Source organism: Artemia franciscana, chromosome 1, assembly GCF_032884065.1.
Source record: "Artemia franciscana chromosome 1, ASM3288406v1, whole genome shotgun sequence".
In the NCBI taxonomy this organism is placed as follows: Eukaryota; Metazoa; Arthropoda; class Branchiopoda; order Anostraca; family Artemiidae; genus Artemia; species Artemia franciscana.
Window position 1 is genome coordinate 32715505 of NC_088863.1, and position 21982 is coordinate 32737486.

General features: G+C 33.2%; 2 protein-coding genes across 5 annotated transcripts in view; one reads left to right on the forward strand and one right to left on the reverse strand.

The window, feature by feature from the left end:
* Window positions 1-21982, forward strand: part of LOC136028807 (calcitonin gene-related peptide type 1 receptor-like) — a 199055-nt gene that overhangs the window by 152283 nt on the left and 24790 nt on the right. For 2 of the 4 annotated variants that reach the window (XM_065706728.1, XM_065706738.1), the window contains exons 11-12: window positions 3717-3791; window positions 14639-14790. In XM_065706728.1, the coding sequence (XP_065562800.1) occupies window positions 3717-3791; window positions 14639-14713 (150 nt within the window). In that variant the 3' untranslated portion in view covers window positions 14714-14790. Of the gene's footprint in view, window positions 1-3716; window positions 3792-14638; window positions 14791-21982 lie in introns of those variants that run through there. The other 2 variants (XM_065706716.1, XM_065706721.1) reach the window with 1 other exon arrangement.
* Window positions 18460-21982, reverse strand: part of LOC136028823 (SET domain-containing protein SmydA-8-like) — a 35699-nt gene continuing 32176 nt past the window's right edge. Inside the window, exons 4-5 of the mRNA XM_065706751.1 lie at window positions 21796-21914; window positions 18460-18646 (exon numbers count right to left, since the gene is read on the reverse strand). Of these exons, the coding sequence (XP_065562823.1) occupies window positions 18509-18646; window positions 21796-21914 (257 nt within the window). The 3' untranslated portion in view covers window positions 18460-18508. The remainder of the gene's footprint in view (window positions 18647-21795; window positions 21915-21982) is intronic.

The window sequence follows — 21982 nt, forward strand, 5'->3', positions numbered from 1 at the left end:
GAATCTCATATATTCACAATTTTTTCCACGTATGTTTCATGTTGATTTTTGTTGCAGCAATTGTTTTGTCTAAATAAACGCATATCGAGGTCATTTATGAAGATGGCTCCTATTTTTGTCTTTAGGCAAAACTAGGTTTATTTTATAAAAATAATTTCATTCATTTCCACACTTTCTTTGAATATAATATTTAAAGTATTTAAACAGCAAAAATTATGTCTGCTAAGGATATGACGTCCAATCATTTGTATTAGGAAACGTGAACAAAATTCTTAATCCCTGGCTCAGATCATTTCATAAAAATGAAAATAAAAAGAAGATATTAATCAATTGCCAACGCGAGGAGGGTTTTGTGGGATCAAAGGCCAATTTTATACCTCCAATCATATATTACAAAACATAGATAAACAATAAGAAGGTACAAAAATGATACAGAGGGTGTTCGTGTAACTGGGCCCTTGTGTAACTGAACGCCATGCAAAAGAACCAATGTAACTGAGCTCTCGTGTGCCTGAACCCCCAATTAACACAACCCCCATGTAATAGGTATTTCGGTGCAACTCAAACCCCGTGCAACTCAACCCCATTTAACTGAGCCTTCGTTCAGCTAAACTGTCGTTTAACTGAACAACTGATTAGATTAACCCCGTTGCAAATCTACCCCCGTGAAGCTCAACCCCAGTATCGTTCACACCCCCTTTAACTGAATCCTCATTCAACTGCAAATCAACACCATTTAACTGAACCCTATTTCCAAGAAATAAAAAGAATACACGTCGGGATGTCAAGTAATTTTTCGGATGAGTAACTTAGCTCTCGTGTGCCTGAACCCCCAATTAACACAACACCCGTGTAATAGGTATTTCGGTGCAACTCGAACCCCGTGCAACTCAACCCCATTTAACTGAGCCCTCGTTCAGCTAAACTGTCGTTTAACTGAACAACTGATTAGATTAACCCCGTTGCAAATCTACCCCCGTGAAGCTCAACCCCAGCATCGTTCACACTCCCTTTAACTGAATCCTCTTTCAACTGCAAATCAACACCATTTAACTGAACCCTTTTTCAAAGAAATAAAAAAAAAACACGTCGGGATATCAAGGAATTTTTCCGAATTCTCAAGAATTTGTTCCATAATTAATTTTAGAATGTATGTGAAGACAAATAGCATAAATCACTAACGAATTAGCCTTGTATTTGAATGAATTTTTTTTCACTCGGTAGTTTCTTCAAAACCCTTTTTTCCACTTGCAAAGAGGACTGGGAAGGGGATTTTTCAAAGGGGGTATTTTAAGCATCAGTTTAAGGGCTGATGCTTTTTTGATTATGGATGTCTAAGCGGCAGATCTTTTATAGTTTCAAGACTTTACACTCCGGAAATTGCTTTGAAACCACATATTGGTGCTATAAGGTACTTTATGCTGGTGTTGTCATGATAAAATTCAAAAAAATGTAAATGAGAGTATTTGCTTTTCAATTACCTTAAACAGCTCCCCACAATGGTCTTGTGCCCTATTTGTACTTGGAAAATAAAATAAAAAAGACGACTTGTCAGGGTTTTCGTCTCTTTTTAAGAAAATTCACAAAAAAAACAATTTTTATAGCAAGCTTTTACGTGTTTCTTTAGGGGGGAGGTTAGGCTTGCAGCTCAGAGAGAAATTACCAAAAGAAAGCGTGTCGATGTATTACAAGAGCAACGCGAAACTAGGCTTGCGGCTGAAAGAGAAAGTAAAAAAAGAATGTGTGTCGAGGAATTACCAGAGTATATCAGAGGAATTACCAGTTGATTATCCGCAAGTTTTACGTAGTTAAAAATTAGCACCTTGCACATGTGCTGCTGGGGCACGTTCCGGAAAAAAACTAAAAAGTAAAGAAGAAAAATAAAATAAAGAAAGAAGAAAGAAACTATAAAAAAATAAAAAAGATAAACGACTAAATAAAACTAAAAAGAAACAAAGGAAAAAAACTAAAAAAAACACTAAAAAACTAAAAGCAGAAAAAAACTAAAAAAGAAAAAGAAATTAGAGTTAAAATTAAAAAACAAGGGATTACAAGAATTCAAAAACCTTAAAATAGAAAACCAAAACTTTAAAGCTTAGTAGATATCATTGTTTGAAATTGGACTTGCTTTAATAACCAAATATCTTTGAAAAAATTGCAATAAAACACAAGGGACAATAAGAATCCATATATAGAAGCCTGCTACGTGCCGTGCTATATATATATATATATATATATATATATATATATATATATATATATATATATATATATATATATATATATATATATATATATATATATATATATATATATATATATATATATATATATATATATATATATATATATATATATATATATATATATGTATATAAGCAACTTTTCTTCTTTTTCAAGCCAGTAGACTTTCTCCTTTATTCAAGCCGAGGGACGGTAAGTTCCTACTAAGCGGTTTCGGACAAGGTGGTTCAAATAGTCTACTTCTTGTTTTGATTTGACACTATTTTTAGGAGTTACAGGCTATTTTATTTCTTAGCATTGGATATGATCGTCCCTTAATAGTTAGCTAGCTACTGCTGCAATTTGGAAACATCTAAAAAAATTACTCCGTCTTATAAAACATTATCTTTGTGATTGTTATAATATTAATAGTTTTTTATTGATCTTCGTATGCAAGATGCTGTTTATGACATTTGTTTCTATTTGTTTCGTATAAGTTTTATACGAAAATGTAGCTTTTTTAAAAGCTGATTTTAGTTCAAAAACTATTTTATTACAGCGAGCACTATATATAGCAATTTTCTTGAAAATGAGCCATTAAACACCTCTTTATGATGTTTTAGAGCCTGAGGGGAAAATTTGAAAAGAAAAAGATTCCTTCGATGCAGAATATCGTGATTAAAGTCACTTTTACTGTTTTTCAGGTGGATAGATATTCCTTATGGATCAAGCCAAAGGACTGTTAGTTTCTTATATGGGAGCATCGGACAAGACAATTCTAATAGTGTACTCCTTATTTTGATCTGACTCTATTTACGTGATCGTCTCTTATTACGTTGCTAGCTACCGCTGCAGCCATGTAAATAAAAAATTGATAGTAACTGACTATGTTCCTAGTACATTGGCCTATAATGGTCAATCAAAGGCATATAGGAAATTAGTTTGTTGACTGGACACATATTCATTATCGTTATTAGCAGTACTATCAGTTAGCAAGACTAATTAATAAAAAAAACATAGATATAATCATTAGTTTTCAAATGAACCTTTGAAAAACTCTCTACGGCGTTTTAGTACCCCTCTAGTGGAGCTAGAAAAAATGAGAAAAAACCTCACGTCAGGGCTTCCCAAGCTAATTGTGAAGCCTTAAATTGTTGAAAACCTGGTTTTGACAACTTCCGGTTAAGAGTTGTAGAACATGGTAAATCTAATTGTATACTTAATTTTGACCTACCAACGTTTGTTTTTTTTGGGGGGGGGGTTAAGCTCATTCATAAAATTTCCAGGAATTTGGTTTTCGTCATCATTTCTTACTTTTAAGCTTGATATCGATGACAGTTACTATTCCTGAATTAGGGTCAAATAGGGATTATTATACATGTAAAATCTTGCTCAAGACAGTTTTTTTTTTTCTCTTACTGTGGGCTGTTATTCACTGTTTAATATTGTTGCTTTTTCTGTAACCATATATAATTGCCACTTTCTTTTTGTAGGTTATGGCCTTGTTTCGACGTAAATTAGAGCGATTCAGAGCGAAAAGAGAAAATAGCCAGTTTCCACATGTAAAGGTATAATAAATTTTTCTATTGATTCGGAAACATTGACGTATGATCGCTTTCTTGAATTCACACCTAAGATATTGTGACTTGCACTTAGAAATGGGACTTGCATAATTCCTACTTACAATATAGGTTTGCTTTCTTTTTCTCTTGGAAACTATCAGTTCGTGGAATAAATCGAGCTAAATCAGGAAAGCCAAAATATATCCATGTTTGGGATTAGTTTTCTTAGTTTTCTCCCTTCATTTAGGATTATATCTTTAAGTTTTAATGTTGCATTGTACTGTCATTTGTTTTTTTTTTATCTGGCTGTTTACCTGTCATAACATGCTTAAGAAAGATATGCATTATAGGGTTGAAGAGTGCTTTAAAAACTCGTAGATTCTTACAAACGTTTTTGTTGCGATAGATTTATTTAGGCGATTTAGTCAAAACTTTTGTCGGATGATGTTTTGATCCTATTTGGATAAAATGTTTGAAAAGAACAGCTCATTGGTGCATAACCTTTTCTTGTAAAGGGATCTAGGGGCTTGATAAAGTTCAATTTGAAAGAATATCCTCTGTGTTCCTCTATGAATTCTCTAAGAATATCCTGAATATTCTCCACAACCATAGATTCCATACAATCGTCTCTGGAAAAGTGGACTGCTTTCAAACATTTTTGTTTCAAAAACGAAAATATGAACCTTAAGTTACAATCCTTTGCTTTAATTGGGGGGAGGGGTACTTTGAACTATCTTAATTCTTAATATTAGCTTTTCTTAAAATTTTGTATAGAAACATTTGAATTGTAGCATTTAGTTTTACACTCGAGATTTTTCCCCAACAAGAAGGGAGCTATCGTTTACTCGGCAAAATTCTTTCCTCATAAGTATATTCCTTTAATGGAAAGAAGATAATTGGTTGTTACCTTCTCCGTGCCCTAAATACTGCACTGAATAATCTCGCGTGAAATTTTCCATAATTGTGTTGCGAGACCAACACTTTGGTTTTGTCGTGTTTTTTTTTTTTTTTTTTTTTTTTTTTTTGTTTCCTAACACCCCGATTTCAGCTTATTCCTAGAAAGTGGTAAGGTTCTAACCTCTGTGGTTTTTACAGAAGGTGTGGACCTTAGGCTGGATTGATGAATATGACTTTGTATTTTGGAAAGCTTCGTAGAACTCTTGCCTGGGGCCAAAAATCTATTGTTTCTACCCATTTCTGTTCGTGATTTAAGCTTAGTTTATCATTCGTTTTTTTTTGCACTTGGGATTGAGGTAGAGAAATGGTATAAGATGTGCCTCTTAAACTTTAAAAGTTCTCTCATTGCTAAATAAATTACAGTTTATCATTTGCTCCTTTCTAATTGATGAAGTTGGAAACTTGGCTTACGGCAAAAACGTCAACGTATGAACTAAGACAGATAGATTTTTTTTAGACAGCAGTCGATAGCTTTTGATGAGCTGATCAAAGAATAAGTCATTCATTTTTTGGTAGAAAAATTCTTTCATCAGATATACCAGTTTGAAAGTTTAAAGGGGATGAGAACTTCAGTAGTAAGGTACACACTGAAACCAAAAATAGGCCGACACAAATAGTGAGACATATAGGGGGGTTTTAAGCCACGGTCGGTTGTTAGCTCATAGTCATCTTCGGCAATGAAGGGTTCCCAACTTTTGCTAGTTGGTGTACCTATTATTTGTTTCCAGTGTATTTGATGGTAAGACAAATTTAGTTCCAGTGGTAAGACATGTAGGGAACTTGTAAGTAATAACCAGCTGTTAGGCTACAATCATCTTCAGCGATGAGGGGCCTACAACTTTTGCTAGTTGTAATGAGGGGTTTGCAACTTTTGCGAGTTGGTGTACCTAGTATTTATTTTAAGATCCTTGCAGATTAACAACTTCAGCGTTTAATCGAAGCGAGGAGACAAAACCAATGTGTTTCTCTCGCAACAATTTACTTGGTGAGGCCGAACAAAGGTTGCCGCAACACCTCACGTTGCCCTTGCAACTTGGAAATACAACTGGAAACAAAACACTGGAAACAAATAATAGGTACACCAACTAGCAAAAGTTGCGAGCCCCTTATTGCCAAAGATGACTATGAGCTAACAACCGTAGATCTAGTTTGCTGTAAAATGTATTTTGAGTTTGAAAGACCCTTCCACTTTTCTCAAAGAAACAGCTATATGGAATTATGTATGCAAATAAATAAAGTCTCAAATGAACCAAACAGTCAATTAAAGATTTAAGTATACTATAATGAATAGCAAGTAGATGTTGAACCTCTTCCAGTGTAAGCAAAACATACAAAAGATATTAGTTTCTATACAATTTATGAAAACGTTCATGTTATTTAACTGTAAACAGAGAGTATCCCTAGTCAGGCTAGGTAACGAAAGCTCAACAAAATTCAAGTTTTAAACTAATACATACGCCAGGAGGGTGTCATTACTATGTTAACTTCAAATATTTGAAATCGAACAGTTTATGGTGGCATACGACAATTTATAGGAATATGCGTCCGTGAGGCAACAACAGCACCTCGTCATTATTGCCTCCCAATTACTTTAGACGAAAGATCCTCCAAGGATGAACAGTAAAACACAGCATATTTATGATGCGTTACACAAGAGTTATTTTCTTTCGTCTACAACGACTGATATCATAGGTCCACAGCGCTATCCATCGTAACGGAGGCGGTCCTAGTCCACCTGCACTATTTCACCACCTTCACGTTTTGAATTGAATTGAATATGAATTATGAGTGGTTGTTCAGTAAAATTTTGTATTGGAGCGTTGGTAATCTTATCAGTCCAACGAATTGCATGGATATATCTAAAACAGTTGTTTTATTTATGTCACACAACAAGGCCATGTGCGAGGGTGGAAAGGGATTTGAACGCTCTTCAAAATGTTTGTCTGACTCGTGAAAACGTAACAAAAATAAATATAAAAATTTTAAGGTGCTTTTAAAGTTTTTTTAAACCTGCTATTTTCCTTTTCGAAATTATGGTTAAGATTGCAATCTTAACCATAGTATGGTTACCATACCATGTTATGGTAAATTTGCAATCATTGATTGCAATTCAAAGAGCTGTCATTATGTAAATTAGTTTTGTTTCTACATAGGGAAAAGGGTGTAATAGGGATTATTCATAAGGCAGAGGGGGCTTCCGAGTTTGAAATAGGAATTACCTTGGAACAATGCCAAGAGATTCTAATATCTTTTAGAGAACTGAAATGATGGTTTCAGTTCACTATGTGCAAAATACGGAATTTCCATTATTTTTGGAAATTATAGTCAAAGACAATTAAATTTTACAGCAGTCTTCTTGATTCAATTGTCATGCAGAGGGCTCATTAGACAAATGTTTCAATGCTATACTATTCTTCTTGAATAGCAAAATAGATTACACAAGAAGAAAAGGTCAGTTTTGGTCAAGTAGGAAGAAAACCGTTAATGTTGCCCATAAAAGGGCTGGAAACCTATTTATGTGCGATTCAGAGAAAGCCAAGATATTTAAAATCTATAGAACAATGGTTTATAAGGCCTCACAATTTTAGTGATAATGTCTTGTAGAGCATTTCAAGTCTTAGCTCACATGTTCTCAAGAAAACATGAACGGCAGCTATTGAAAACGAATTAGATACTTCATGTGAAAGATCTGATTCTTTTAAGACTTCTAATACTGAAGCAGATTATTGTGTGAGTGAATATCTATATATATAAAAATAAGTTGTCTGTGTTTCGAGTGACGTCACGTGTGTGTGTTGACTGACGTCATGTTTGTCGACTGACGAAATTAAAGACCGGGACATCGGGACACAAATGAATCCCAGGACACCGGGACATAGGGAATATAAATGACGACCGGGACACTCAAAGAGAAATTACAGACCGGGACACCGGAACACAAATGACGACCGGGACAAAAATGACGACCGGGACACGGGGAAAATAAATGACGACTGCGACACTCAAAGAGAAATTACAGACTGGGACACCGGGACACAAATGACGACCGGGACACAGGGAAATAGCTACAACGGGGACGCCAGGGGGCACAGGGGGATATATTAATGACGACGGGGACACAGGGAATGTTCGATTAGAAGTCACCATCAACAAAGCTCAAGGGCAATCATTAGAATAATGAGGTATAGATCTGAATACAGATTGTTTTTCCCATGGACAATTATATGTTGCATGTTCAAGAGTCGGTAAACCTGAGAATCTATTTATATGCACAGACAATGGGACAGCGAAAAATGTTGTATATTCGCAAGTTTTACGTAGTTAAAAACGTATATATATATATATATATATATATATATATATATATATATATATATATATATATATATATATATATATATATATATATATATATATATATATATATATATATATATATATATATATATTCACAGGTGGGACACAGGGACACAACTACAATGGCGCGTAACTAATATGGCGCGTAACGACTTACGCGCGCGGGGGGGCTTGGGGGGGGGTGCGAAGCGCCCCCACCAACTAGGTACTGGGGTGGCGCGAAGTGCCACCCCAACAGCTAGTATTGAATAAGTGAAGATAGTATGTTAGTGACGCTTTTAATGCTGGGGGGATATCGTGCCTCATAATATGCATTTTTTTACCCAGCAAATTTCATTTTATTGTCAGAGGTCGATTAGACAAATTTGGATTGGAGAAGCAAATTAGCCTCTTAATGTTCTTTATTGCATAAACGTCATTTAGTTTGTTTCCTGTGGCAGTGCTAATAATTTATATTCTTTTGCTATAGTGTAATCTATATATATTGTGAGTGTTATAAATAACTTTAAATTAGAAAAGATATTGAATCAAGAGAAATATTAGACATGACAGCAAGAGCTACATTAAAATAAAAATAAAATGAATTTACCCTAATCATGATACATCAACCCCTTCCCCCTTAGACCCCCCTTCTTTAAGCTTAGGTTTAGTTCCCTCTTCCTTGAAGGCTTGATAGGAATAACAAAAAAGTGGAGCTGGCTGGTAGTTGCAAGTGTATTATTTGAATCTTGCTTCTCAAAATCTTTTAGCTTAAAACTTCCAATTTCCCGTCCCCTTGATTGACCCAACTTGTAAAACAAAATCTATCGAACTAAGCATTTAATTTTCCAATAAATCTCTTCAAAAGAATTTTAAGATTTTGAAAATAAGTATTATTTTCATGGAGTGGCAAGGGAAATTTTGATTGAAAAAACTAGAAGGTTCAAAGCAAACCCTTATATTTTGGGGATTACTGTGTATTTTAATCTATTTGTTTCATTTTTTTAATTAGTTTTAATGTATTTATACTTAAGTAATTTATTTAACTTATTTTTGTGGCGACTCCAAACAAGCAAAATTATAAATTTATTTGTCTAAAGTTATTAGTGGAAGAAAACTCACAAACTAAGCTTTGATCCGTGAACTTACTGAGGCTTTCAGTTACTTTTTTAAAAACAGCTGATGTGCTTTCGCAGCAGAAACAATGAAATCAAATTAGGCTTGCCTCCACTTTTATCTTCAGCTGTTACTAAGAAGATGTCAAACTTTTTGGTACGAATTGGCTTACTGATTTGTGGGGATTCAATTGTTGTCTCTCAACTCAAATACTGTATCTCAAAAGTTTGTCGATTTACACTTTAAAAAAATTTCGGCAGCAAATTATTAAATATCTTTGAATAGCTTTTATCGTCAACGTTTTGATGGACGTAATTTTTTTTTGATTTTTTTTGTTATATCCAAAGTTATTAGTGTAAGAAAATTGACAACTAAATTTTGCTTTGTGCGATATTTCTGAGATATTTCTGCTTTTATAAATAACGAAATGAGTACCGTGCCATTAAATATGGCCCAATCTTGATGACGATCAAATCATCGAATCTGACGGGTCTGAGGGTCCTGAAAGGGAAGGCTAAGTCTAGCATCCCCAAAAAAATCGGAAATGGTAGATACCGAGTGTACAAGGGTAAAATAATCTACCTCAGCACATATTTGAATTTGATCAAACTTTATGAGCTGGCAGACGACAACTCACCCAAAAATGCCATTCTTTTGTTAGGGACTTACATTAAAATACTTAGAAAAAGTTTTTTTTTTGCAACAAAAAAGTTGTCAGCGAAGATAAAGTACTCAAAAGGAACCAAATGATTTTACTTGTATCAATAGTGATATTAGCCATTTAGAAACTGCTTTGAATGGATACTCTAAGCAGTTTAGAACTCCATTTACTTTTAACCATGGAGTTGGTACAAAATTATGATAAAAAACATGTTGTGTTACCCGACAAAATACTGTATTGTAAGGGTAGTGTGCCTAGCAAGAATTTCTTTCAGGCAAAGTTGATCCGTTCAAAAATGCCTCTAAAATGAATGAATGAATTTAAAAATGCTTCTCCATTAACTAGGCTCAAGAAAATAACTACTCAGTAAATATCAAACAGTTCGTGGTAACGAACTGTATGAGCGACCCGGCTCAATAGTAAACGAAACTCTAAAAAACAGAATTTTGATGCTAAAAGATACATCAAAAGAATCAGATTTTCCTGCTGATTTTAAATATATAGATTTCATCAAATTTAGTCTTTGTCATCAAAATCGTCTGATCAAAACTAAGAGAAAGCCATTTAGCCAAAAAAAGAATTAATATGCAAATTTCATTTTAATAATTTATGTGCGGAGAGCCAAAATCAAACATAGATTAATTCAAAAATGTTCAGATTTTAAATAAAAAAACAAGTTTTATTAACTGAAAGTAAGGAGCGACATTGAAACTTAAAACGAACAGAAATTACTCCGTATATGAAATGGCTTGTCCCCTCCACAATCCTTCGGTCTTTATGCTAAAGTTTGACTCTTTGCCACAATTTTTCTTTTTAAAACAATTAAAAACTTTAGCGTAAAGAGCGAGGGATTGCGGAGGGGACAACCCATTTCATATACGGAGTAATTTCTGTTCGTTTTAAGTTTTAATGTCGCTCCTTACTTTCATTTAAAAAAAACTTCTTTTTTTTTTACTTAATATTCTTTAAGAGTCAACGATCTACTTATATTGCAAGTATTAGACGAGAAGGAGAATTAGTATGTGTATTGCTTTGGCTGTGCTGCAATTTCAGGTGACAGTACATATAGGAGCAAAATAATGGATACTTAAACAACATTTTGGTGTGAATGGTGAGAGAGATAAAAAAAAACAGTGAGAGGATGGAATAGGGAGGAATTCAGTTCACAAATGAGAAACCAAAACAAGTAATGCTGTTCTGAGACTAAGGATGTAAATGAAGACTGGGCTGTGGTAATTGATCTTCGGCATAATTTATGGTTTTGTAATTACATTGTGGAAACGAAAAATGAAATACCTTGTAAATTTATCAGCCATGTCTAAACTGTTCCTCTTTATTTTGGCATTCAAAGACTTAAGAAATGTTTGTTTCTTTAGAAGCAGCAAGAATGCAAAAGCTATTTAACTTCACGAAGTACAGTTATTAAACTGCACGAAGAATTTCTTTGTGACAGGCTGAAAGTTAAAAACCACGTCACATACAACATGTCACATACAAACCATACTAAAGAGTCTAGTAAAGTCAAATGTTTGGCTAAACAATAGTTTAGTTGATCAACCAAATGATTTTGACTTGGTCGATCACAAGATCCTAATTTGCTTATTACTGAATAGCTCCAAGCTTAGCCCTCTTATAGTATCACAAGATCCTAATTTGCTTATTACTGAATAGCTCCAAGCTTAGCCCTCTTATAGTAAATATCGTAACACGTTCCCTGAAACATTTTGCGATAACTAATCGGAAGTGAGGAATAAAACGGGCTAATGGTAACCACAACTCTGAAAACACTTTAAAAACTCTATTAAACATTTATATTAAACACTTAAAAACTAAAATGGATTGTTTCACCACTGCATTTTCTATGTTTTCTTAAGAAGCATGTGATTAGCTTGAATATTTCAACCATACATAACTCTAACAATTCTAAATTTAATTTTCACTGAGTTTTTCTAACCGAAACCGTGGCTGCTATCAGCGCAAAGGTGTTGCCCTTCGAGGAAAAACTATAGCCTAGTAAACAACACAGCATTTGCACTGGATTCTGATCAATGGATAGTTTTTCTGGGTTTGGTTTGTTTTGGTGGGCTTCTTTTGGCTTACAAACTTCCTCCTAGGTAAGTTGTTAATAATTATGATCTGTCTCCCGTAGTAGCATAATATGTGTAGGCATGGGTATATAATGAGTCGAAGGTAATGGGCTCGAGATTGCTTGCGCAGGATTCCAACTGTTGCTGGTAGAAGTGTGTCGCCAATTGTAAAAATCGTGATGCGACTACTTTGCACAATATTACACAAAACCTCTATTATTCATACAGTCCTAGGTGCTTTTTGCTGTCTGGTTCTAAGCCGGCTCAAGTGCTTCCTGAAGACTTAAGAAACTGTGTTAGTCCCCACCGTGTATTGGTTCCGTAACCATTGCATTTCCCGAGGCCATGATTAAGATGAAAAGAATATGAAAATTGCAAGTTTGGATGTTGAAGCGCTAAAAACGACTATTGTTTCCATATTTACACTGACAAATTCAGGATTTTTGAACCGGAATTATTAGGACTTATTAGGACAGAAAATACATCTCTGGGATATCACAAATGAAATTAGGTGATATAAAATCAATTAAATCAGACAGCAAAGATGGGAAATAGAAGCAAAGAGTAAGGCTCATGATGAATAAGAAAGCTGTTAAGTCTTGTTTAGGTCCGGAAGGTATTAATAATAGAATAACGGCTACTCATTTTTTACTAAAAAGTGCAAGTTATCAGTCATGGTACACTATGCCCCTATAGGACTGACTGTTGGAGATAGTCGTGACTCAGATGAATTTTTTTTTTTTTTTTTTTTACAGATACAGGAACAAAAAGACAAGATCCTAGGTGCAAATATTGTATTTCTATTAGGGTGTTTTTGAGCCCAGGTCAGTAGAATTAGGGATACATGGTATCCTAGCCTAGGCAAATTTGGTGTAAGAAATAAAAAAGTAATGGTTATAGACGGTTGCAATATTTAATTATAGAAATTTTGTTATAACCAATACAGTATTTGGTAAAAAAAAAAATCGCCCATATGTTAAAATCCTACTCACATGATGGCAAGACAGCTGACCTAATTGATTATGTCATTTGTGAATCTAAGACTTGCAGGATTGGTACAAGACACTAGGGTTCGAAAAAGTGCTGCTGTTGATGTTAAAAGTAAAAAATCCCTGCCTAGTACTGTCTAGGGTTATTTTAAAACTGGAATTTAGGAAGAGTAACTATCCTTTAGGGAAGTATAATGTTGATGGCCTCCAGGACAAGAATTTGCGAGACACTTTCCAGGAACATCTTGAGTCTAAAATTTGAAAATGTAGAGGATGGATTTCAATAGTTTTAGGAGAATAGTTTTTGAAGTCGCTGGTTGTGTCTTTGGGAAGAAAGTTACAAATGCAGCTAGGGATATTATTGTAAATGCTTTATGTTTAAAAAAGAAGAGGAAGGTCTTTTACACAAATTATTTGAATGATAATTCGCAATAAACAAGAGGATTGTAAGGAAAATGGAGAAACCAATAACATTTTAATTAAGGAGGTATCAAATGGAGATAGTTTGGTAAATGAGTTTTTTATATATGGTTGTTATGAAGTTAGAGATAAACTACTGAAGATTAAGAATATGATTTTAGAAAAATGGGATGAGTCTAGTAATTTTTGGGAAACTTTAATTAAACTCCTCTATAAGAAATGTTTAAGAGTAAGTTTGGTAATTATAGAGGCATTAGTTGGGTTCCTACAGTAAGCTAATTACTTAGTATGATGATACCTTTATGACTTAGAAACGCTGTAGACAAGGTTTTAAGAGATGAGCGGTGTGGTTTTAGGAAAAGGAGAGGATGTTTTGACGAAATTTTCACCATTGTATTAATAATTGAGAAGTTCCTGAATCATTAGTTCACAGTTCTATAAATTGTGAAAAAAAAACTTTTATTAAGCTAATAGAGGAGATCAGGAGGTAATGAGGGTTATGTACAATCCCCATTTACATGGATCATTTTGATAGACTTTGTCCTATGGGTACCTGTGTATTATCAGAACACATTCAATAAGTGAAGTTAGGTTAGTTAGGTATCTTCTGTTACTTTGCGTTCCTTCTCGTAATGTTCCTTCTCGCAAGAGTACAAGTCATGTTATGTCCATTGACGCACTGTTTTGTTGTGGGCAACAACCCCTCATCCTGAAAAAAAATATAATTGCCTCTTTTTCAGTCTTATTTATTTCTTTTATTCTTTGATATACGCTAAGGTTTGCTCTATGCTACGATAAATACTATCTGTTAAACCCTGGCATCAATTTTAGTTTGATCGAATCTTTTAAGATGAAGTTATGAGGTCCCTGAATATTAAGCGTACAGACTCTTAATAAAAAGTGTTTCTTAAAATCACTCTTTATATCTTTCTGGCTTACTCTGTATTTTCACTCTTCTTCTTCTTCTTTTCTTCTTCTCTCTCTCTCTCTCTCTCTCTCTCTCTCTCTCTCTCTTTCTTTCCATCCCCTTGACTTTCTCTTTTTTATAAGACGAAAGGATATTCATTGTAAAAAAGACGGTTTTTCACTTTATTTCTTGAACCAAAAAAAGTTTTAGGTAAACATTTATAAGACCAAGACCTGTGGTATTTCATTTTTTTATGTCTCAACTTTTCTCAATATCTTCTTTGATGTATTGGACAGGCTTGATTTGAAGACACTTTTCTGATTGAAAATGTAGAAGAAAGACCAAACGAATCCAAATTTTCATTATTTTTTTTATTCAAGGTTCTACGTCCTCCAATTGATCTTGTTACGCCAAGAAGAAAGTTGGCTGTTATAGAAGCAACGGAAAAACTATAGAACCTCTTTAATAATGCACATTAATGTTTTTGTAACATTAACTTTATTGTTCAATTAAAAGTAAATAACACCATTAATGAATGTGATTCTGTATCTCTTCAATTTATTGTATATTCCAAAAAAAAACTGAAATGCTAGATCTGTTGAAAACTAAAATAATTCAATCATTGCTTACATGTACTAAAATCCTTCAGATTTTAGTTGATTAGGTTACATTTACACCATCAGTTACGAATACGAAAATTTTGGTTTTCTTTCTCTGGAATTGCAGATTAGGCCTATTATTGTCAGCAACAAGATTCATTATATTATTTTATAGTCTTTTATTAAAACTCTTTTTTATGTATATGTAAATAACATGCAAACACAATTTTTATTACGTTTTGTAAATATTACGTTTATTACGTTTATTTTTTATTACGTTTTGTAAGGCTGAAAATAACAAAAATTAAAATTTGAGATCTTCTAAAGGCAAATTTGTCTGTTTACACAGAAGATCTGATATAATAGCGCACAAAACTGAGAAATTTAAACACTAGACAAATAATAGCTACCTTATAAATAAGTTATCCAACAGCATTTATAAATTGATACAAATGCTATAGTCTTAATAGAGAAAAAAACGTAGAACAAGATTTGTTGTTGCAGGAAAATCCTTTGTTTATTCACAAAATGTACCATCTGCAATTTTCAACTTTATGACGTCTTTCTGTGTCCAAAAATGTAGAAAGAACGCAGATATTTCCATCACTGAATTTGTATACCAAGGTTTACTGAGCAAAAACAAATTAGGAAGTAGGTTACATACGATTAGATCTCAGTAAGTTCGAGATAGAAAAATATACGTTGCAAAAAATCCCAATTCCCGAGTAGAAGAACATAAAAACATCCATCATTCAGGCTTCTTAAAATTTGTTGTTCGTTGTCCCATTCACAGGTAATTCTTTTGGCAGCAACAAAACACCATTTTTTTTTTTTTTTTTTTTTTTTTTTTTTTTTTTTTTTTTTTTTTTTTTTTTACTACTGACCATTGAAAGTGGAAAATAGCCCAAAATGTGGACATGGCCAACATTTTACAAATCTGACAACTCTGTTGCTCGATTCAACAGAGAATCAAGCAAAATGTATACATGGCCAACATTTTACAAATCGGACAACCCCTGTGTCAACAGCGAATCAAGCAAAATGGCAAAATTCCCGTCGTACGAGAAAAGTTGCTAATTGAAACGCGGTTATGTTTTAATTGAACTCTGAGCTGCCACCCTAGTAATATATCACTATTTTTAATCACTTTTTTTCTTGGCAAGTGATTTTGTTTTTGCCAGTGATCAAACAATTCGTGGTAACGAACTGTAAATAAGAAGCAACCCGGTTCAATAGTAACCTAAATTCTAAAAATGGAATTTTGAAACCAAAAGATAAATAAAAAGAATTAGATTTTATGCTGATTTCGAATATATAAAGTTTAGTCTTGCCTATCAAAAGTTACGAGCCTGAGAATATTTGTATTATTTTCGAAAAAAGTAGCAAACACCCCCTAACTCATAAAATCTTAATGAAATAACACCATCAAATTCAGCATATTTCGAGAACCTTGCTGCAGAGGTTTCAAGCTCCTATCTCTAAAAATGTGGAAATTGTAGTTTTTTGCCAGAAGAAATATTACGAATGCGTGTTTATTTGTTTTGTCTTTTGTTTGTTTGTTTTTTCTTCCCAGAGGTGATAGTATTAACCCCATGATTCTAGAGGGCTCATTCAAATGGAAATCTAAAGTTCTAGTGCCCTTTTTAGTGACCGAAAAATAGAGGGCAACAAGGCCCCCTCCCACGCTCATTTTTTACAAAGTCATCTGATTAAAATTTTTTAGATAGCTATTTTGTTCAGCATAGTCGAAAAATCTTATAACTATGTCTTTGAAGATAACTTAATCCCCCACAGTCTCCAGAAGAAGTGCTGCAAGTTGTGAACTTTGCCCATTGTTTACATATACTATTGGTAATTGAGAAGTATAAAGACATTTTCAGGGAGGATTTTTTCTGGTGGGGGGCCGGGGGGAGAAGGTTACGTGTGAGGATCTTTTCATGGAGGAATTTGTCATGGGGGAAGGAAATTTTTCATTGAGGGGACACTAGATTTCCTAGCATATCTAATAAACGATCAGAAATTAAAAAAAAATGCTTTCAACTGAAAGTAAGGAGCAACGTTAGAACTTAAAATAAACAGAAATTCTTACGTATATGAGGTGGTTGACCCACTCGTTAATATCTCGCTCTTTACGCTAAAGTTCAAGTTTCGTTCCTATTCTCAAAGAATGACCCCTGAACCATAATGAGTTTAATTAGAACAAATAGCTCTTATAAAAGTTCTAAAAAAGAACTTTACCTTGCGCATAGGGGGCCATTCTTAAGGAATTGGAGCAAAATTCGAACTTTAGCGTAAAGAGCGAGGTATTGACGAAGGAGTCATTCCTTCATCTGAATACCTTCATACCTTCATCAGTTTAATCATCTGATTAAAATTTTTGAGATAGCTATTTTGTTCAGCATAGTCGAAAAATCTTATAACTATGTCTTTGAAGATAACTTAATCCCCCACAGTCCCCAGAAGAAGTGCTGCAAGTTGTGAACTTTGCCCATTGTTTACATATACTATTGGTAATTGAGAAGTATACAGACATTTTCAGGGAGGATTTTTTCTGGTGGGGGGGCCGGGGGGAGAAGGTTACGTGTGAGGATCTTTTCATGGAGGAATTGGTCATGGGGGAAGGGAATTTTTCATTGAGGGGATACTAGATTTCCCTGCATTATCTAATAAACGATCAGAAATTTAAAAAAAAATACTTTCAACTGAAAGTAAGGAGCAACGTTAGAACTTAAAATAAACAGAAATTCTTACGTATATGAGGTGGTTGACTCATTCGTTAATATCTCGCTCTTTACGCTAAAGTTCAAGTTTCGTTCCTATTCTCAAAGAATGACCCCTGAACCATAATGAGTTTAATTAGTATAAATAGCTCTTATACAAGTTATAAAAAAAAAACTTTACCTTGCGCATAGGGAGCCATTCTTAAGGAATTGGAGCAAAATTCGAACTTTAGCGTAAAGAGCGAGGTATTGATGAAGGAGTGGACCCCCTCAAATACGTAATCATGTCTGTTCGTTTCAATTTTTAATGTTGCTCCTTACTTTCAGTTGAAAAAACTTGTATTTTATTTCATTTTTGTAAAGAATCCAATGACTTTAATTTTATTTTTCATTTCTTAGAATTACAAGAATGTCGCAAAAATTTAACAGAAAAGGCCTATAAATGCTAGATTCACAACAAGCTTTGTGTTGGTTTTCTAGTTTTAAGGAGAGAATTTGCAAGCAAGGACGCATATATTGCATAAAAAGCAGACTTTTGTTTTCATTAAAGGTACTTCTTACTTCATAACAGTTAGAAAGCTCAAACGAACAGCTAAATGAGTTAAGCTACTAATAATTTTGAGTTTAAGCTTTATTATTTATCAATATCCATCCAAGATTTGATTTTTCACAAACTCACATAAGTATTAGAGGCATAGTTACTTAACTCCTTCGTTGGCCAACCAGGATTTATCTATATTGGCATACCACAAGAAATTTGCATCATTTCACCGTTTGTGATGCGGCTAACAGGTCAATACATTTGAATAACTGAATAGCACTTGAAATCTGGCTTCCAGACAAATTCTACACGATTAAATTATCTTGATGATTAAAACAATACAAAGTCAAAAATTTATTGGGAAGAATGGAGAGTCGAGAAAAATTCCCTTTAATAAGAAATTGACTCGTAAAACATTTGAACATCTTCCAGTTCTTTTCTGGCGATGGCAGCGAGTTGACCTTCCCCAACATCTTCAGCTTCCCAACCAAATATCAAACTGGCTTCTTCAAGCATACTTTTTACTGCCTGAAATCATTAAATATCATTACAGAAAACAGTGAGTGATAATGAAATGAACAGACATAAGAAAAGAAACCTCCCCTATCGAATATTACCTTTATGGGTCATATTTAATATAGTTTAACTGCATAAGAGAGAAAAAACTTAAAAACAAATGTCAAATACAAATTTAGCCACATAATAACCATTAAATACTCAAAAACTTATCGCTTTGAAATTAAAATTTAGTTCAAATATTCAATGTCTATATTTATACAAAGAAAGTAGAACTACAGTTGAAATAGAGTAAAGAATCTAAGTAGAATATCAACAATAAAGGAACAAAGATTCTTTTGATGAAAATAAAGAGTGAAATAGAAACTTAAAATGAAAAAAAAAAATTATCGCTTCTAATCAAGTACAATACATATAATTCAAATTAACTAATGAATGTTCTTCAGCCAAACTGGCCAGCCATGATAAAAAGAACAAAGAGAGGTAAAACTCAATGAAAAGACAGCAAACGAGACTACGGCCAGAAGAGAGAAAAGATGAAAGACTAAAAAAATATTTCGCCTGAATACAAACTAGGTCTCTTCAGCACAAGAAAAACAAAGATAAAAAGAAAAATTCACTAAACCAGAAACAAGTAAAACCACCACCAAAATTAATGAAATACAATTGTCGCAATCGATCCACGTGGAAAAAAGAAGCTATTAGAGTTACTTCAATGAGGACATCAAAGCAACTGAGGAAAAAATTAAAAAAATTGAAATCAAGTTAATTCTTCTGTTGCGAAATAATCCTCTTGTTAACTATTATTGTAGCAACAAAATAGCCAATGGTTGATAATGGGCAGCTAGCATAGCTTAATTTAATGCCTTTCTGAACAAAAAATTATAAATAGATAGGAAGATAGAAAATTACAGTTAGACTAGCATAGGTTAAAAGCTAAAAAAAAAGCTTTAAAAGTTAGCTTGTCTTAAAAGGAAGCAAATTCAGTCATTTTTACACAAATTTAAAAGCTAGTTTCCAAAATTAAGCAACTTAACAGTACAAAATTTTATCCAAATTTAGCCTGAAAATTTACTAACTCCTGAAAGCTTAAAACAGGTTTCTAACGTTTCACTCTCAAAATTATGCATAGTTTTTAATTACAAGTTTCAGTAGTTTAGAAGCTAAATTACTAAAAAAAAAATCATGGAGCCTGAAATCTGTTTTACTGCATTTATTTTTTAAACGATAATCAATACACAACTAAAAGTGGAAAAAAGCAGCATTTACCTCAAATACTAAGTGAATGGTATTTTTACAACTAGAATGTCTCTAAATACAGAGCAAATTTTGATAATTATAAATTATTAAAATATAGAATCCATGTGAATCTAGCGCATAGACCGAAGTTGCTTACAAGGGTAAATAATTGCAAGAAAAAATAAAAAAAAAGGTAAAAACATAATTGCAAAAATAAAGCGACACCTATGTAGGCTTTAGATGGTAAAATCGAATCCATAATAAAATCCAGTATCCTTCTTAATGGATTATTCTTCCATTTACCCATACTGAAAATAAAAACCAGAAAGAGGGTTTATTTACGAGAATAGTAGTAAATGAAATGACGAAACTAGGATGGCTGGCATGGTCTGCTCTAATAAATATAACAATAGTCCAAACATATGAAAGGACACGTTGTAGCAACAAAGGTGTAAATAGGTCCAGACCAATCAATAAGGAAAGGCAAGGAAAGCAGAACCTGACTTTGGAATTCCGAACATCTGGCTATATAAATTGATCCACGACAGGCATTATTTGAAAATGCAATAAATTAGCTGAACCTAAGTTCTCATCCAGGGGTACGCGCTTCCATGTGGAAGGAAGAAAGGTCTTTTTAGATTGTTTTTATGTTCATTCTTAGGTTAATAGGATTGAAAAAGGATTTCTATATATCTACGCAGTACTTTAAGTGTATCAAAGTAAGTATTCTAGGCACAAAATAAAATAATAATAACAATGTGACCAGTTTAAATCGTCGATCAAGAACATAAGGAGTTTTAAGAAAAGTCAAACATTTTTCCTTGTTGTTTTTTTTCAAGTTGAAGAGCTTTTGAAGATCTTTTAAGACTTTTTAAAATTCCAGATATTAATTTTTATTTAGTTTTTTATAGTATCGAAAGAAGATAAATCGGTAAAGAAAGAATAAATAAAGTCAAAATAGAAAGTAAAAGTTTGTAGAAATATTATAGGAAACCATTGGAAAAAGATACATTGCGACAAACTCAAATAATATCATTACCAAATGAAAATCCAAACCCCACTTGGGATGATTTCTTGCATATTCACTTTAAAAAGATGACTTTTGCGAGTGCATTTCTTCCAAATACAAACATCTTTAGCGTTTCTTTCCTAAGAATGATTGTAGAAACCATGGATTCATGAAAGTTGGACGAAGCCCAATTTGAGTCCCGGGTCAGGAAAAATTAATGAGCCCGCAATTTTTCAAAATATATTTGAATTCATTATTTTCAGTTTCAGAGAGTGTCGACACGATGTTTCAGTTGTGGGAACGCAGCTTTATGTATTTAGGTCATATTTCTGAATCAAAATACTATTCTTGTTTGTTTTTTACGCAATACACAAATTTTGGATTTTCATTTTCAATTTTAAAAAGAAATTAGACTTACAGAAAAAAAATATTTTGAATCTTCAAGTCTTAGAGCCATCAGATTTTTGAGTCGCCGAAACATTCAGAAAGATCTACAAATTTTCTCAAAACAGGAGCTGTAAAAGATAGGATGATGGCAAAACCAGTTTTTAAAGATCGTCCCAAATTAAAGCTAAAGTTTGGTTTGTTCTCAAATTTCCGATCTAGGAGAAAGGATTTGTCCCAAAGACGAGAATTATTTTCTGAAAAAATCGAACTAACTTAGAGGTTAAGAATAGATTATAAAATTAAAAATTTAACTAAAGTTTTGAATTAAAGTGAGCAAAAAGCTCTAATCTAAGAGACAAGGTGGTGTTTCATTTATATTCCCCAAATGCATAATAGAAGACATTATATCTTATGACATTTCTTTTTTGTGACGTTCTAGTTTTATTCGTCATTAAAAATAATCAATGGTGCAATACCTTAAACATGGCAATACTCTTACGAATAGTGATATAGGTAAAAAACTTACCTTAACTTTATGAAGTAATTCATCTCTGGATATTGTTCCGTCAAGGCATCCCTGCCTACTACGGAGAGCAACTAAAGCTTGGAGTTCGTATAGGAGAATTCCTCTCAGTCTGCTTTTCCCTGATTATAAAATTTGATTAACTGCTAAATCATAATCCACCAGTAGCACATTACCAATAACCAAACTA